Source organism: Triticum aestivum, chromosome 2B, assembly GCF_018294505.1.
Source record: "Triticum aestivum cultivar Chinese Spring chromosome 2B, IWGSC CS RefSeq v2.1, whole genome shotgun sequence".
In the NCBI taxonomy this organism is placed as follows: Eukaryota; Viridiplantae; Streptophyta; class Magnoliopsida; order Poales; family Poaceae; genus Triticum; species Triticum aestivum.
Window position 1 is genome coordinate 101,802,095 of NC_057798.1, and position 18,984 is coordinate 101,821,078.

Sequence of the window (18,984 nt, forward strand, 5' to 3'; positions counted from 1 at the left end):
TCCGCCGGTAACGTTGGTCTGAATAGCATGGTAACTCACACATCGAAGACCTGATAACGAATGCACCCTGGTCCTGGTACTTCCGCGAGGAGGGGTGATGAAATATACCCTCGATAACTTTTATGTGAATAGCACGGTAACTCACACATCAGAGACCTGATAACTTATATACGCCGGTCTTGGTAATTTTGGCGACCGGATGAGGGGGGGGGGAGGGGGGGGGGTTGTTGGTGAAATATATGTTCGGTATTTTTTTGTGTGAATACATGATAACTCACACATTATAGACCTGATAACTTTGTCGACGGTGGTGAGGGGTGGGGAAAAGCTGTTGGTGAAATATAACCCCCCGTCCCACTGATAATTTTTGCGTGAATAGCATGTCACTCCCACATCGCAAACCTGATAATTTAGGTACAAACACCGCGGTAAATTTAGACCCAAATAAAAAGTTGTTAAAACATATCCTGGTTACTTCTATGGTAATAGCACGGTAATATATGCATTGTAGACCCGATAACTTAGATACAAAAACTATGGTAATTTTGATCCCTGGGAAAGAAGTGGTTGAAAACACACCTCCAACCACTTATGCATAAATAACATGTCATTTACATGTAACATAACTGATAATTTTAGGCAAATTTTGACCAAAAAAGTCATCAAAACATGCCAACATAAGATCTTGTTTCCAAGTTCTCGTCGTGACGGATTTTTTATGTGAAAATGATTTTTTTTCAGCGACAGTTTGAGCTATAAAATATTTTACAGTTTCGAAATAGCGAGAATCTACAGTGGCTTCTGCTTTCCTATGCTCTAGTGCATTTGCATGTGGAGAGAATGTTGGAGGAGACATTTTTATGTCCGGGTAATTTCTATAGTAAACAAGATGGTAAATGACATACCAAAGAGGTGATAACTTATTTAGTCTAGGTCTGGTAACTTTTGACCCGAAAAAAAATGTCGTCAAAATATACCAATATTGGATCGAAGATCTCATCGCAACAAATCTTTCATGTGAAAACAGTTTTTCAATCGGAGCGACAGTTTGACCTACAAAACATTTTAAAGTTTTAAATTTGCTGAAATATTTGGTGACATCAGCAGTTTTTGTCCTATATGCATGCATGCACCTATTAGGGAAAAGATTAGACGAATGTGTTTGTTTTCGTATTAAAAAAAGGAATTAACACCCGGTAGATGAATCGTGCTGATCCGTTGCTTAACTTCCGGTCGACTGGAAGTTAGCACTGTCCAAATAAAAGGATGAATCCAATTTTATATACAAGCAAACCATGTTTCAGAAAACAAAATACAAGCAAGAACTAGGTGGGAAGACCAAATAGGAATGTAATTGGATTACGCCATATAGCCATTGACGAAAAGGTTAACTGCATAAAGTTGTTGACCTACTATACTAAAGAGCATACAACTACATGCCTGACTATGTAAACATATTATTCTAAAAATGAACCAATCTCATCAGATTTCATAAAAACTATTTTTACATTTAGTACCAACATAATTATATATTCATATACAAAATAACTATCAATGCTACATCTATGAGAATTTATCAATGTCAACAACAAATAAATAATAAACAACTTTGGAAGTGTAAAATATTGATGTCCTCGCAATAGAGGGCCACTGTGCTAATTAAAAAGAAGAAAAAGACATGGTTCACGGTATCATTTGGGTGCAAAGGGCGATTCTTAGTTCGCCTTGGTGCTGGAGCAGGTGCGCCTGACCATTCCCTGGGAGCCAGTCAACGGGCTGAGGTTCCCCATCTTCACCATGGCCGAGGCGAAGGCGTTCCTGAACGTCTCTGGGTTAGCCGCGAAGCTGTCGACGATGTTCTCGGTGGCACCACCGGCGCCAGCGGTGTAGAGCACCTGGTCGGAGTGCAGGAGCCCCTTGTTGAGCTGGAGGTTGACGAAGTAGCCGTTGTCGAACGAGTCCGCGTTCACGGGTGTCGGCGTGTCGTCCAGCTGTGCCAGGTTGCTGTCGCCGGAGCCAGTTGGCTGGGGGCAGTTGGCCTTGAGCTTCGCGGCGTAGTCCGGATCAATGTTGGCCTCGTTGTAGAGCCTGTTCCTGAAGTTCTTGCACTGCGCCCGCCCAACCGTGTGCGCACCAGAGAGGGCGACCATATCGATCGAGCTGAACCCCTTGGCGGCGAATCTGGTGTTGAGGCCGGCGACGTCCAAGGACGGCGGAGGCAGGTCATTGTTGGCCAGTGTCACGCTAGCCGTGGTGGAGTCCCTCCTCCCCAGCTGAACAGTCCACGACGGCCCTCCCAACTGTATATATATGCACCAGGAAAATAAAATCGATTTATTATTTTTCCATGGACATGCGCAAACTGACAGGTCTACCTAGGGCTTCGCCATGCGAGCAAATTAAGGTGGTGGCTTTGTACCGCGACGACGGAGTCGCGGGCGGCGACGGCGAGGATGTCGGCGCAGGAGACGAAGACGGTGCGCTTGTTGTTGTCGCACGCGGCTTCCACCAAGTCCTTGATTTTCTGGATGAGGTCCAAGCCAAGCAGCGATCCCGCGTTCCCGCCTGCGTTCTGCTCGTTGCCAGACAGCAGAACGGACGCGTCACAGCCCTGCGTGTACGTAGCGATGCAACATTTATATATGCACGGTTAACCACTGGCACTAATGTTTAGCAAATGAACAAAACCGAAACAAAAACAGGGTCAGCCAGACAATAGAAGTGGTATGTGAAAAACTTGCTTGGACAAAGCAGTCGTGGAAGTGCAGCCTAAGCAGAGACGCGCCCATGCGGGGGTTGCTGCCCACGGCGGCATCCACGGCGTTCTTGATGGTGGAAAGCGCCCCGGGGCACGACGAATCGTAGAACGTCGGCGACAGCTGCGCCGACACTGCCGCGGCCAGGCACAGGAGTAACACGACTGATAGACATGAAGACGCCATGACAACTACCTGTACTACCTATAGCAGATGAACTTTTGTGATGGATTCGGATGTCGCATGCCCTGCATTCCATGAAGATATATATAGCCTCTCGCAGGCTTGGCCACTCCTGGGTTTTGGGGTACTGTGTTGGCTAACCGGCGAATATTGTGTTGGACAACTGGCCTTCCATCTGCTAGCGCGGTCCCCTCTTTTCTGGATTGTCGTATTGCTGCAACTCGCCGAGTGCATCGCGGAGTTACATCGTGAACGCATGTATCATGCATAGAGTAAAATTAACCAGCAGTTGCAGAATCATTTTTATTTTTTTGCGGGTGAGTTGCAGAATCATTTTGCAGGGAATTGACTAGGATATTAATTAGCAAGTAGCCATGTACATGTTTTGCTAAATCATGCGCGGATGTATCATCCAAGTAGTGCATTGAAGTCAACGAAATTCAAAACCTACGTAGTCTTTTTCTTTCGAATGCTCAAAAGCGGAAATTGCTTTTGGAGGCTGAGCTCCTTATGGAGGCCTCCAAATGCAAAATTCATGAAAATTCATATTTTTACATTTCAAAAAATTCTAAAAAAAATACAGAGATAGATGGAGGCATAGTGCGCAAGTGTGTAAATTTTCAGGACAAAATACGTTCAAATGAGGGCTGTGCAAAAAAGACAAATCTGGGGCTTTTTAACGCCTTATATTATTCATCCTCCCTGACCATGAATTTGTCTTTTCTATACAGGTCGCATTTCAACGTATTTCATCATGAAATTTTACACACATACGCCTCACAATCTTGTTTACTTGTACAATTGTTTTCAGATTTTCTTTGAAACCGAAATTTTCAGTTTTTCAATTTTTCAAAAAATCGGCCTCCATGGAGGCTGACAGCCAAAAAAAAATACTTCCTCCATTCTACGTTATTTTAAGGTATAGCTAGCTTTGTCCCAAGTCAACTTCTCTATATTAATCCCGGAAAAAAGGATTTCTCTATAATATTTGTCAAAGTGTTGCATAATTAATGTACCAACCATCGTGAACGGGTGTACGCGTACTGCTAGTAGCTGGACAAGCAGGCTGGAAACCTTTGACATTCCTAGGGTTCTGAGCCAACGGCGACTATTGTGATGCCCAAGTGGCCATCCATCTGATAGCTGTTCGATGATGGTTGCTGCTCTTCATCTCTTTTTCTTACCAAATGCTATAGAACTCAACTGACGCAGTTCTAAGCTGTTTTGGCGTGATCACGGTTTGGACAGTTGGATAAGGCGCACTAATTAATCATGGCGTACGTAGGCTGGCTGGCTGTAGTCGTCTTGGTCAGCAATTTGAAACTGTTCGCTCTGAACCGTCCTTGCGCGAACGCTGCAGCTGCTCGGTGGGCTTCTCTCCATATCTATCGTCTTCTCGAAGCAACCGTGGCCTCGCAGTTTCTCTCATTTCCTCTCCGTCTTGACCCCACTCATCTCTCCCAATCCCGTTCCGATTCACCCAGCGCTCATCTCGACTCCGACCGGCAAACCACTCAACACGGGGTGCATGTGCTGGCCCTCTACGAGCCGAGGGCCGCGTTACGGCCACTCCTTCCCCTGATCCATAAGCAATAGGAAGTTAATTGCACAAAACCATTATATTGGGAGCTAGGTTTGCAGAAAGCCACCTGACTACGATTTCATTGCAAAAAAAATAAATCATGTCTATAGTTAATTTCTGTAAAACCCACTGATCGTCAACTTAGGCCGTTTTAAGCATGTTTATGATAGATGGACGGGCCGTCAGAGCTAACTTGGCAAAAAGAATGCCACACGGGCGCGTTGAGTGGCTTCTGACAATTACAATTTTTTTCTTATAAAGTTGCAATGATTTTAGACACCACATTTTTTTTGAAACTTTAGACACCACATTTTTGTAAATTGCCATGTGATCAGTTTAAAGTTTTCTAAATATTCCATCTGAAGATTACAAATCTTGATTTACCATGCTTTTTCAAGAATAAAATTTCCAAAATTTGCAATGTATATTTTTCTACTATTTTCTCACATGTTGCATTGATTCGGGAAAACAAAAACTTTTATGTACCATGCCAAATTTGTCATGTGTTTATGGAAAACTGATTAAATACACTATGGCAAATTTATTTGACATAACATGGCAACTTCTTTTTTCTTCATATAGCATACCAAAATTTGTATTACATAGAAGTAGATTCGACTATGCACATGGCATTTTCTAGGATAAAGTTCTGAACTTGTCACATCGCAAGTAACGACAAAAATCTTCAATTTATGTTATGTTCACATGGCAATGTTTAGTGTTTTCTTAATTGGCACATGGCAAACTTTACACCATTTTTTTCTAAATTCCACATGGAAACTTTTCCTGTGTGTTCTGTTGTATGTATGACTCTGATATATTTGTGGCAATTTTATTTTATATATGGTGGTGGATTTATCATCAAAAGGATTGCAACCTTTATATCACACTAACATGCATTTTACTGTGCATGGCAATTTACTATGCATGTTCTTTTTCTTTTGTACTGTACTGAACCATGACAATTATTTATGTACACCATAGCAATTATTTTTATTTTATACACACCATGGAATCGCATATAGCATGACAAAAATTACTGTCTACGACATGTGGAAATTCTGTTTTGTATTATAGCTATGAACATGACATGGCAAACTTAATGTTTTTTGCCATGGCAACTTAATTTGCAATACATCTTTAGACATGGAAAAGTTTGTTTTTTTGCCATGGCAACTTTAGTTCTACTTCAGATGTATAAATTCCATGGAAAATTTAAAGATGCCTTTGGCCGTTGCAACTTAATCGGTACTACATAACAGATGAATCTCTAAGATAGTGTCTGGCAACTACTAGATGTATGTTCACATGACATTTTCACACATACTGCCATGGCAACTTTCAACAAGTACCCATGTGAAAATCCCGTTGTGTCTACCACTACTAACATGCCTTAGAAAATCCCCTTTTCTTCATGTGGCAACTTGATCTTGTTCAGGAGGTATTTTGATTGCTGCCTTACATTTTTTTACTGTGTCCATACATAAATTTTCCTTTTTCTTTTTTTTTCCTCCAGAAATCAGTTCTTTGTTCTTTTCCTTGACCCTCATCTTGAGTTCTGCTCTTTATCTATATAGGAGGAAGGCATGGAAGGGGGCAAGGGGTGTAGAGGAAGAGAAGAGTGGGGGATTAGGTGGTTGGCAAAGAACCGGGGGGGGGGGGGGGGGGGCAGAACGATGGGTCGCATTAGGGGGGTGCTGGAGCGGTCGCTCGTTGTCCTTTCTGTTTTCTTTTTTGGTGTCATGATGTTGTATTTCTGTGGGTTGAGTGCTCGTGGAAGGATGTATCATGAATTGAAATTAACCAGCAGTTGAACATTGCAAAATGATCTTGAAGGGAGTAGTACAACACATAATTATCAAGCGTGGAGTATTCATGGTTGCTTCAGCGTCTTAGATGATTAAGTTCTATATATAATAGGATGTACTAACATGCATAAGCGCAATTCAACATTCGGTGTATCCAATGCTCTCTACGATTACCCAACCTCTGAATGTAGATAATTAAGAGATGATTCTATGAGCAAACGGTGGATGAAAATATATTTTTTGTTTTCTAACTGCCAAGGGCATCGATGGCTAATTGGCTATACATAATTTCTTTTGCAATGCACATGGCCGTATATGATTGACCCAGTACCAGGATTAATGCGGTCCCTCAGCATAAATATGAGCGTCAAATGGAGTGCCATACCTAGTTAGTGCGATCACTGTTAGAATTACGCCTTATAAACCATAATAAAGTTTTTAGTTTTTTTATCTCCAAGATTTGCGCAATCAGTAATATTATAAGATTGATCAACGAATTGTGATTCACTAGTCCAATTCAGCTAGCATGTATACAATTATTATTTCAAATAGATCCATGTTCGTTCACAAAATGTATACGACCGGACACAAACATAGACTACATATGTATTTGTTGATGACCGTGTTTCCTAGTCTTATATATACATGCTAGCTAGCTAACCTCCACGTGTCCACACTCTACGTAGCACCAAGCCAACTGGATAGATGGATGCGGTTAACGGGTTCTATGCAATCCAATAAGAGCAACTAATTTAGTTTAATTATTAAATAATCCGGCAAGTTGTTGAACTACTTCCTCAATTCTAGGCAACGTACTTGGATCACATTGTTTATTGGATAAGCATGTGCACTACAACAAAACATGTCAGTAGACACGCTTTTATATTCGTCCCTGTACTATGAAGCACATAGTATGTAGACGCGTTTCTTGGGACGATATATATAACGTCATAAATTTTACTTTTTTGGTATATCACATTTATTATTTTTTACATGTGTAAATAGGCAGAGACGACTTTTGAGACGTCTTAGAACGTCTCAGGATAAAAAGGGTAATAATATAATAAAACCTCAATGAAAAATATATAATAGAACTAAGTAAATAAATGGGCAGAAAATGAAAAGTACCTGCCGGTCTATGCCCACAACGGAATAATTGATGATAACCCCCGGTTCGTGCGCCTTTGATCATAAGCCCCCCTTTATGTCACTGACATGTGGGGTCCGGTCCCACATGTCAGCGACACACAGGGGGCTTATGATCAAAGGCACATCAACGTGAGAGCGCGCACCTCCCACCTTCACCTTATCCGCCGCCACGACGCTGCCCATCTGTGCCGCCGCCGGGCCGGCTCATCCTGCACCTCTGCGCCGCCTAGTCCCCCCCCCCCCCCCCGCCAATCTCCACCGCGGCGGGCTGCCATTCCTCCGACTATGGCGCCGCCGTGCCAGCACCTCCTGCATCTGTGAGCAGCCTAGCTCCCCTTCCCCGCCGCAAATCTCCACCGCAGCGGGGCTTAATCTATTGCCCCACTCCGTTGCAACTTAGTCGTACGAGCTGACAGCCTCTCGTACCCTGTTGCATCAGGGCAAGGAGAAGGGATCAGGGGCGCCACCGTCGGCAATGTTGTACATGCGTCGGGTTCAGTAATTTCAGCAACGTCGCCGGTAGCTTCTCGTCTAACACATAGCCGAGTAAGTGGTAATCAATCGATTCCCTTGTTTAATTTCAGAAACCACCATAAAAGTTCGAAAATCAGGACAGCCTATAGTCGATGTTCATGTCTGCATCTGACACTAATGGTATAATGCAGCAGTCAATGGTTAATATTTTTGTTGATGTGTTAGGGTGTTAAATTAGTCTTAACTTTCAATCTGGTATTAGATAATCACATGTGTTCACTGTTTCTTGTTCAACGATGTCTTATCAGATTCTTTATTTAGTCCAAATTGCAATTTGTACTTCCACCACCCGAGTTTTGCTTGTAGATAGATAATTAAACAAACTTGTCATTAGAATTATCATACTGAGAAAGCTTAAATTTGGAATTAATATAAAAAAGGAAAAAGGATAAGGTTAGTCTGTAGTATGTAACTAGCAAGTACGCCTGTGAATTGCTACAGATTGATGTTTATTGAATATTTTGAAGGCTAGAGAGAATTCGGTGTATGCTCAGTCTTCATTTTGGTACAGCTAGCCCATTCAGGATTGTCGTTCTCTGAACCATGGAGTGTAGAATTGAAGAAGTCGTGCTCGTGTCAACTTATCCAAGCCTGAGCACAACCAGTTAGTTTATGGCCCTAGGGAATCAACTCCACAAGAAATGACTACCAACAAAATTACTAATCTAAGAATGAAATTTGACCACTGATCTAGTTTGAACTGAACCAAATATAACACACAAAGCACCGAGCTTTTCATCTCCTCTGATCTGAACTGCTTATCTCCTCTAAACTGAATCATGAAACTTTTAAGGGCCAAAACATAATATAGAAGTTCAAACAAGTACCGTTTTTGACAATCAGTAGAGCTAGCTTCTATTACTCAGATTGACGACAGCAATCAATTTGAATACAGGTGGCTAGCTGAACTGGAGTATCCAAACGCCGCACTCTTCAGTATGAGGAGGTAGCTTTGCACACAGATGTGCACAAACATTTCCCTCTCTACGAATGAAAGACAGAGTAAAAGAAAGTACCATATTATATGGTTTTTATGCTCAGTTTAGATACTTACATAGTCAACAATATTAGTACTTTTGCAGAAGGAAAGAAGTCCCTACAGCGATTGGAAAGAAAAAGTTTTTCTAGATAATTAAAGGCCCTGCATACATAATATCATTCATGTGTCTTGTTTTATATTTTTGTTTGTTCATGTCGTGTGTGTGTGTGTTTCCTTTCGATGTAGCCGGAGTTGGTATTAGGAGGAGAAAGATGGCAGCATGTGCAATTGTATTGAACTGAGTGGCGTCTTTGCATGCTAGTTAAAACCTATCAATGCCACCTTTCCTTTTAAGTTTTTGAATGCAAGGTTAATGAAATATGGTAGGATCAAATCTTTCAATTGCAACATGTATGCATTCCATGCTTTTCTTGCAAAAAGATTTAAGCCAACTTTCATCTCTTAAATAACACATGTAAAATTATACGCTGACATGTTTTTTTCTTTCATTACTTTGACATATCAAAGGGCGATGGATCGAGGTTGGATGAGTCAACCAAGAACTAGTGTTGCTTACAAAGATGGTGTCGGGCAATTTCTGTCTTTTGCATTCCATGATGTTCCAGCTGGTGATAGAATTATCTGTCCTTGTGTAAATTGCCGAAATAAAGCTAGAGGATGAGTTTGGGTTCATTCTTGTGAACAAGTCTCGGGAAATACACACAGGAGATCAGTTAGAGGATGATCCTTTTGTATTTTCTTCCCAAGTGCAGCAGGTTTTCTATGTTCAAGATCCAAAAGCTGAATTATGGAATGTAGTAGTGAAAGTCAGGCCTCGTGACCTTTTTGACATGGGTGATGAAGAATCATCAGATGAAACAGATTAGAGCATTGTGCTTTTGGTTCTTCGCAGGCGGCCAGCAGGAAATTCAGCATTCAGAACAATTCAGGCTGAACTATTGGTGGAAGCTCTTTGCTGGTGTGGTTCTTTGCATGCAGATGCAATTTTAGTTATGGTTTTAGTAGTAGTTTAGGAGCACACTGTCAGAATGATTTATAAAGTTTATGGTTGCTGTCTTTTTTTCGTACTACTTCAGGGCACAACCCAAGTGTACTTGGTTGTGAATTGTGCAAGACACTAGACAAGGTTACATTATTTTTTATGCTTTGCATGTTGTTTCCAAGAATCTAGTGGAAGTTAGGAATGGCTGTTTCCAAGAATCTATCTCCAACAGTAATCTCACCGTCTGTGATGATGGTAGCTGGACTTATCTTGAAGTTCATGCTGCCATGGTCCTTGTCTTGCTGGAAAATATGGCTTAGTCCATGTTTAGCATGCCTACACCGTCTTATGTGTTCAGCGTTAAGTTTCCTTCTGTTCATTTTTGTGGTGAGTGTATCATTGTCCATATTGTTTCTCGGCTGTTGTACATAGCATTATGACTTAAAGGTATGTGTAGAAGGAAAGTCAATGGTGATCGACATGCACATAATCAAAGATGTTCTTTGTTGTTGATCCAGCTGCCAAATTTTGAACAAAAGAATAGTGTCCAGGATTTGATGAAATTTTGACACAAGGACAACCATATGATTACTAGTATTCTGTGAAATTTTCATCAAATTTGGAGTCACCGTTTGAGAGAATCAGTCATTCTTCATTTTCAGCCAAAATTTGGACTAGAATTTGAACCAAAAAACAAAGTGTCCAGAAAATTATGAAATTTTTACACAAGGACAACCATATGATGATCAGTATTCTGGGGAATTTTCAATCGTTCTTGCCGAACCGATTGAAAGATATAATTGAAAAACCAATTCAGCCCCTGTTTGGCCAAGAGATGAACCCAAAAAAAAGTGAACATAAAATTATGAAATTTTGACACAAGGACAACCATATGATGAGTAGTATTATGGGAAAATTTCAATTGTTTTGTCCAAAGCGAATAAAAAATTAAATTGAAAACCAATTCAGCCCCTATTTGACCAAAAAATTGAACCGAAAAGAGTTTCCAAATACTTTTGGAATTTCGACACAAGGACAACCATATGATGACTAGCATTCTAGAAAATTTCAATCGTTCTTACCAAAAATATTAAAAAACTAAATTGAAATAACAATTATGTGTGCGTGTGCTGCTGAGTTGGCTGCCTAGTCAGATTTGACTCAGTCAAAACCGGTTGACCAGCCCAAAATTGAGTCAACTGTTATCTTTCAAACCATGTGGTAAACTGAGGGTGCACTGCGACCGGTTTTGAAGATGATGGTTGTAAATCAAACCGACTTGTTAGAGTTTTAGTGGAAGGAGGGTGATTGGATGGTCATATGAAGGCATGTACGTGTGTGAGTCGAGGGCGACCATGCGGTCAGGGACACCTTATTGATTCCCATTTTCAGCTAGCTCTTTGTGTCGCCCCGCTCCACCTCATTGGCAATATGGCCTGAACCCCTCCCATTGCACATATCAGGGCATCTCCAAGGCCGAACCTAAATCGCCCACACCTGTCTAGAGTGAACGATTCTGATGCAATTCGCCATCCAACACGGTACACCTTCCATCGGTAGACAATCCATTTATCCGCTTCCCCACAAATCGATCGCAAACCAGGCGCCGCCTGAGAAGCCTACTCCAGCCGATGCGCCACATTGAAGCCGACTTCACATGGCTTCCCGCTCCTTCACTTGGTCTGGTTGTGCCTATTTAAGTGCGGTTACAACGCTGTTCACAGCACACTGCATCACGGACGCTGAGTACGCCCGTTAGATGGAGCTGATGATGGAGTGGTCACTCTGGGGTCATGGTCCGGCGCCACCACCAGCACACGTGAAGGAGGAGCCGCCCTTGTCGTCGCGCTATCGAGTGCATTAAGCAAGAGCCGTCATCGCTGTTTCTTTGCCGCGTCAAGGCAGAGCAGCAATCCCCCACACAATGTTACAGTCGATCCACAAAGCCGCCACGATTGGCACATCACGGCCGTCAAGGAGGAGGCGTTGACTGCGATCGCAAAGGCATGCAGTCGCCTCCTCCACTACCTCAATGGCCGTTGCGAGTGTTAACCAAGAAGAGGGCGACCATGTAGGCGGGAGCGGCAAATCGTTGGGGGCGTCGCTCCGCGTTTGCCATGTCCGACGAGGCACCAACCTAGTTCTGTGCGGAGCCCGACCTCGTGGAGGCATGTGCCCACGAGTGTTCGCTCACCACCCTGGCGGCAGAAGTGGAGCGGCTCCTCTGCGAGCACCAGACGGCGGCCGGACATGACTGCCCATCCCCCCTCCCCACCTCCCCGCCCTGTCATTGCTGGAAGGGCTACTCCAACGACAACGATGACACGGACGACCATTGGGGTGCGGCAGGTCAGGACAGCCACATGTGTGCGCGGATGACTGACAACCGTATCTCCGCGGACAAGTACAATGTTTGTTTAGGGGTCAGTGCTGGAGATGCCTTTATACACAAGAATCACATTGCACAAAATGATACAATGGAATTTTAATTTTTTAGGAAAAATCATTTCATAATTTATGCAGAAATTAATAATAGATCAAGCGACGAATGGCCCTGTTCTGTTTGGTTGTGTATATAACATAAATAAATATGCTTTTTCCAAATTAAGTTTCCCACATTTTATTGGGAGGTAATTTTTTTAACATTTGGCGCTCCTGTTTTCCATTTGCCGCCAAAGATATAGCGCGCCAGCGCTATTATTATTGAGAAAAAATCCCCCCGTAATGTATACTTCGCCACGCCGCCCTCTCTCCACTTCTCCTCAACCACGCCGCCATCTCTCCACTTATCCTCTTCAACCTCCAAATCCACCCTAATCAATCTGATGGGATCCCTCCAATCCACTGGTCGCTGATGTGCATCGCAGTCGATTGGCCTAGTGGGCGGGTTGACGGAGATTCAGCAGGCGGGCGGGCGATTGGAGGTCGTGGAGGTTGGGGGACGACGGAGTCGACCGGCCGGAGTGTGCGATGGGGACAACGGCGTCGATTCGGCGGGTAGGTCGAAGGAATCATCTGCTGCAACGAGCAACTTTGACTTCAACCTACAGGTGGATTAAGCAGAGCAAGCACAGAAGTACAGCCATCCTGCCTAGGGTAGCTGCGCCCCAGGTTCGTATTGCTCCTGAACATTGTGTTGTGGTCTCTCATGTATTGGTCCAAAAATTGCTCAAATTCATCGATCCCAATCTGATGGTGTAATTTGATTTCTTGTGGCTTAATCGGTGTAAAGGTTTTGCTATCTGGTTGCAAGCCGCAGGAGCTCTGCTCCATGGTAGGAGCAGAGCACTGGCGGAGGGTCGCATGTGTATTATCGTCGATTAGGTCCATTCCACCGTCAGATAGAGCGATTTCAGAAAGAAAAGTCGCCTCGTCCATGAAGTTGTCTGCCTCGCAGAGGACCCCGTCAGTGCTGGGCGTCGGCCGTCGATGACCTGATAGCTTATCCTAATTTCTGAATTGCAGACCTCCATCTCTGCTCACAACCGGCGATTGGAGTGGATGTATGTGGCATGCCCGCAGCTCAGCGTCCTAGTCACCCCACACCGGCGAGCCGCGCAGGCGCCTATGGCTTCTCTGTGTTTGAAGCCACACCGCCCGCACACATCTCACTCATGCTGGCAGTGCAAGCCGAACCCGACTTCATAGCACACTCGCCATGGACCCTTGTTTTGGTTAGGTATATGTTCAGTGTGTCCAAGTTGGTTGACTGAAATTTTCCCCAGTCATTAGGGGTGGTCTTTTTTGTTGCAGCACCAAAATTTACTAACCACAATGCCCAGATTTGTGCGAACTTGTCATATCTGATTCTTTTGTGTCACTGTGTGAAAAATGACATATTTTCCTTATATTGTGTTTATCGGCATGGTCAATTTGTTAACTGATGACATGGTCAATTGGTCATCTCTAATTACCTCCTTTCATGCATATTGTGTGCTCTAACATGAAGTCCCCGCCCCCCCCCCCCCCTTTTATTTTTGTCCCGCTCCGCCAGAGGAGCAGAGTAACTAGTAACACACATGAACGTGTGATCACTAAGGTGTGTCAACTAACCTGTACTCGGTTATCAATTATCTCCTGCCAGTAATTTTGGGATTGGTTGAACCCTTATAGTAGTCAAATATTGGAAAGCTATCTTATCATCAAGTAAAAAATTTGTGAAATGTTAACCTTTTGGTTTGCAACTATAACCTGTTTGGGTTCATATATACCCTCCAAGTAATCTTAACCTACGTGCAAGCACTTGTCCAGCTTTTTATCAATGATGATGATGACATCTTTTCCTATTAAATTGCAGAATGCCCATGCTGAAAATAATCTTCCAGTGCAACAAGGTGGTCCTGAACCAAGTTTATGACTCACCAAGTCCCTAAGAAGGTAAACATATGCTACATATCTAAATGACAATGATTGTACAAGAGGTTGTCTAATTTTGTATGTAAGTGCAAGGTAAATGACATTATGAAACACTAATCCCATTTTGACAAGCATGTTTCAAATACTGTCATGACACCAATAGCAGATCATATGTCAGATTCAACCAAGTACTAAAAAATTGTATTGCATACAACAGTAACATGATTTTTCCCGATGGAACCAAAAGTTAAGTCACACACATATCATTGCTGCTCCAAGAGATCTCGTATTCAAAGAAACTAATTAATCACTTTTGAATTGATACATGAGTACTAATAAAACACCAACCTTGCATACATGTTCTTTTTGGTGGAAACCTTGCATAGATGTTGAGGAACACCTGTCCCTTGAATATTAGGTGAACTCTCTTTTTAGTGTATAAATTTACATGACGTGAACTTCATTTGTTTGCATGCTGCATTCATGCTTAGTTTTCACAATAAATATTTTTTTAATAAGACCTTAATCTAATTTGATAGCAAAGTGTGCAGACAGAAAGTACGTGTAGAATAAGGCTCACTTACTGCATGTATCAGAACTCTTCAAAACTATCATTGTTTATTATAGTTGATCATGTGTCTCCCTTCACATGTATTCCTATTTAATTGCAGAATGCTCATGCTCAAAACAGCAATGCACCAAGCTACATGGACGCTTTACTAAAGCGGCTCTATAGTTGGCTAGAGATGAAATAACACGTCGCTAGGTATGAAATTGGGCGTGTCTATCGGTTGTTTTTGTTGTAGTGGTGTGGACGTGGCGCCTATTATTCCTGAAGGAAGGAAAATCTTTAGTACGAGGAATTAAATAGAGTATTTATAGTGGACTGTATTTGTAGCAATACAATATTGGAGTATATCATAAAAGAGAGTATTTTCCACAAAAATAAAAATAAAAGAGTATGGCCATATATGCCGCCGGCAAGGATTAATTATATAGTGATATTGTCATTCTTACTTTGTGTACATTCAAAGTGGGAGTATATAGAATGGAGTAATTTTTAAAGAGAGTGAACGCTCAAAGGAGTATATAGAATGGAGTATTTTTTATGAAATTAATGCATATGCAGTATGTTGTATTATGTTACGAAAGTATGGATTATTTTTAGTTTAGGAAAATATGGAGTGTAGTATGTTGTATATATTCTGTTAAGAACGTATGAAGTATTTTCCTTTCAAGAAAGTATGGAGTATGTAGTATGTTGTATCTTGTTAAGAAAGTATGGAGTATATTCCTTCTAAGAAAGTATGAAGTATAGAATATTTCACTAATCTAGGACATGTAATCAGAGTATTAAGTATACAATATACTATTATTTCAATGAAAGAATGGAGTATATAATATACTACTATTCTATAGGAATATGTACTTTGTAGAATGGAGTATATAATATACTACTATTTTATAGGAATATATATGTACTTTGTAGAGTATGTACTGGGTATTTAGTATGGAGTATCTCTAAAAAGGAGTATAAAGTATGGAGTATGTCCAAATAAGGAGTATATTTTCCAAAATAAAGAGTATCTTCCTACAAAAAATAGATATGCTAAGAGGAGTATCTCAATAAAAAGAAGTAAGTACATCTTGATACTGACCAAATATACTAGAGTATGCATGTGTTTGTTCTATTCTGTTTTCACGTACAAGTACAAGATTGCAAAAATGAAAAATCTGCCAAGATACTACATCTTCAAGCAACTGTAACTACTAGCTAGAACATCAGTCGGCTAGAAGAGACAACATGGGAACAAAACTTTAACACATGGCTTTCTTGGACTTTGTGATGATGCTTTTTCATGCACGTGTGTATACTGATATGTAACTAGAGAATTGGATTGGGACTCGTGTAGTGCTAGACGTGATGATAGCTGGGGTGGACACGTCCAAGATCATATAGGGTCGATGTAGCAGGCAGTGGTGAGCTCTTCAACGGCGGCAGTGGCGGCCGTGGTGGAGAGCGCATGTTGACAGCGGCTGGTTGAGCATGCGGTATGTTTAGTATAATAGTAGTTCCATACATCATCGTAGGAAGCCACCAATCACATAGGAGCGGCCGGCCGGCCGTGGCGACGGCTCCACAGTGGTGACGCCATGACACCGGCATACAGTCCGAGAAGAAATTACTGTACGAAGATGGTCTCTTCCTGTGACTGCGCACTTGGTCGGCTTGCGGTCGCCATGCTCGTTGTTCCTTATCATCACATCTGGATCTTCGTAATCATGCTGCGACACTCATGCAAGAACTGCACCAGGTAGCTGCGTGCAAAGGCAGTCCATCATAGGTGCATGCCCATGCTCTAGATCAACGATGAATTCATATTAGATAAGAAACAAATCAGGAAGAGACTAGAAGATTTTGTTTGCCTGATGAATACCTTGCGACATGCATCCATGCTCCTAATCCTAATCGGCTGCAATTGCTGGCGAGTTGGCGACTGCCGTAACAAAATTTAGTTGCGCCATTATCGAATCCATTGATCTCCTAATGGTGAGATGCCACGAAACGTCCTGCATGCCTGCTGTTGTGAGGTGATTAAATAATATCCTTGCATGATAGTCGGAACTGTACGGACGCTTTCTCTTATCGGGCGAAGTGGAAAAAAAGAGCCTATTTTCACAACCAACCCGTTAATCAATAGCCACACCAGAGATGAGATCGGACGGCGCTGAGAACAGAGGTAATTACCACTATATGGTAGTGTGTGTGTGTGTGTATATATATATATATATATATATATATATAGGGAAAATGCATCCTACTACCGGGTGTAGCTACACCCGTTTCTCATATACTATCATGTGGTAGTATATACTCTACTTTATTATTTTTAGTATGTTCATATAATATATCTAAGATACTCCTAAGTGATTTGTATGATAAAATTGCAAGTGAGCTCATAATTTTATTGTATTTGTGAAATACGTACATATTTATACGTGAAATAGAGTATGCGCAAAATATGATACATACTACCAAAAAAGTAGTATATATACTACCTAAACATTCTTATATACTACATACTACGCGTACATACTCTCCGATGTGATAGATACTACCTAGAACGTATGAAACATAAGTGGAAGTAACTACACCCGGTAGTAGGGAAAATTTGTCATATATATATATATATATATATATATATATATATATATATATATATATATATATAGAGAGAGAGAGAGAGAGAGAGAGAGAGAGAGATACCCGATCGATAATAGGGATGTTCAATAATTGAACTAGCGTTGGATAGGCCCGCTTATAAGATACCGTGAGAGCAACTTAGGGATTGAGGTGCGGCTGGAGGATAAATTTATTGGAAATATGCTCTAGAGGCAATACTATTGTATTATTATATTTCTATTTTCATAATTAAGAGTTTATATTTCATGTAACTGCTATGATTCTGAAATATGTGTTTCAGTGGAAAACTCATATGCACGTGTGAAATGATAAATGTTAAAAGAATAGGTTCCTAGTGTTACCTCTAAGACTGGCTCAAGTGTTGTTGGTTATCATGTTTCCCAAATCTTAGCATATCGTTAAGTGTAACAATAGTACTAAAAACAACATTGAGAGTATGACGTTAGAAGAACGATCATATTGAATCGACCCAAAACTTGTTTGTTATGCATTGAGATAATATCGTCTGAAATCAATTGTTATAACATAGAGTGTTAACATGTGTTTTAGTTTCTGAGACCATGAGAGTATTGTTTTCACTTTCTATCGTACGGTGGATTTTGGGGTTGCTCAAACTACATCTGTAACTACGTGATCATAACGACAACTTACAGGTTCATCGGAAAGTTTGACAAGGGACTGGATTGCTCGAGAGTGGGATCTGCTTCCCGACGATGGAGAGATATTCATAGGGCCCTCTCAGTGTGACGGCATCCATCATCATCATCATCATCTGGCAAGACATAGGTGACTACTTCACGGGGATGCCGGAACATTTTAACAAGAAAGGAAAAAACCAGCAACGAGATCAACGGTATAGTGAGCATGTGTATGACTCGGGAGGATACCGATGAATCCCGGGTTTTGTAAAGTATCGAAGAAAAGAGAACATCACATGATAACCAAAGGTTCACTCGAATGTCATTCGTGTAATCATAGGGATCGATATGGACATCCGCGGTTCCGCTATTGGTCATTGAACGAAGGGGTTTCGTTCATGTCTATGATTTACCAAAACTACGGGGTCACAAGCTTAAGGTAATGACGATTTGCTGAATGTTAGTAGGACAAGAGTATCGAGGATTTATTTGTGGAATTATTTCATTAATATTTGTAATAGTTTCAAGAGGAATCAGAAGCGTTTTGGGGTCACTGAAACGATTTTGATGTTTGTCGGGCAATAGCGGGTATTACCAATAAATATATATAGCTGGGAAATGTTTCTGGTGATATTAAAGGCTCTAGGAATTGTTAGAGGACTTTTCCACTTAATTTAATATCAACGGGCTGCCCCCTTTCCTTGGGGGGGGGGGGGTGGAGTGGGGGAGGAGTCCAACTCCTCCCCCCTTGGCCGGCACCACAAGGAGAGGGTCTTTCCCTCCTTGGTGGC

General features: G+C 41.7%; 1 protein-coding gene and 2 long non-coding RNA genes across 3 annotated transcripts; 2 read left to right on the top strand and 1 right to left on the bottom strand.

Moving 5' to 3' along the window:
• Positions 1–1,715: 1,715 nt before the first annotated feature.
• Positions 1,716–2,942, bottom strand: LOC123043707 (peroxidase 2). The gene is made up of 3 exons (XM_044466242.1): positions 2,742–2,942; positions 2,420–2,611; positions 1,716–2,300 (listed from the first exon to the last, which is right to left on the bottom strand). Exons 1-3 carry the CDS (start codon positions 2,940–2,942, stop codon positions 1,716–1,718), a joined length of 978 nt encoding a protein of 325 aa, XP_044322177.1.
• A 4,773-nt stretch (positions 2,943–7,715) lies between these two features.
• Positions 7,716–10,216, top strand: LOC123043708 (uncharacterized). The gene is made up of 3 exons (XR_006419496.1): positions 7,716–8,024; positions 8,908–8,958; positions 9,520–10,216. It is a non-coding gene; the product is annotated as an uncharacterized lncRNA (long non-coding RNA).
• A 2,510-nt stretch (positions 10,217–12,726) lies between these two features.
• Positions 12,727–15,472, top strand: LOC123040642 (uncharacterized). Its single transcript, XR_006418219.1, has 3 exons — positions 12,727–13,105; positions 14,292–14,371; positions 15,022–15,472. It is a non-coding gene; the product is annotated as an uncharacterized lncRNA (long non-coding RNA).
• Positions 15,473–18,984: the final 3,512 nt, after the last annotated feature.

Excerpts from the sequence above, each read along its gene's own strand:
- LOC123043707 (XM_044466242.1), bottom strand. The coding sequence starts at position 2,942 with ATGGCGTCTTCATGTCTATCAGTCGTGTTACTCCTGTGCCTGGCCGCG. Across the intron at positions 2,612-2,741 it reads TCCACGACTGCTTTGTCCAA|GGCTGTGACGCGTCCGTTCT; the intron begins GCAAGTTTTTCA and ends ACGTACACGCAG. Across the intron at positions 2,301-2,419 it reads CCCGCGACTCCGTCGTCGCG|TTGGGAGGGCCGTCGTGGAC; the intron begins GTACAAAGCCAC and ends ATATATATACAG.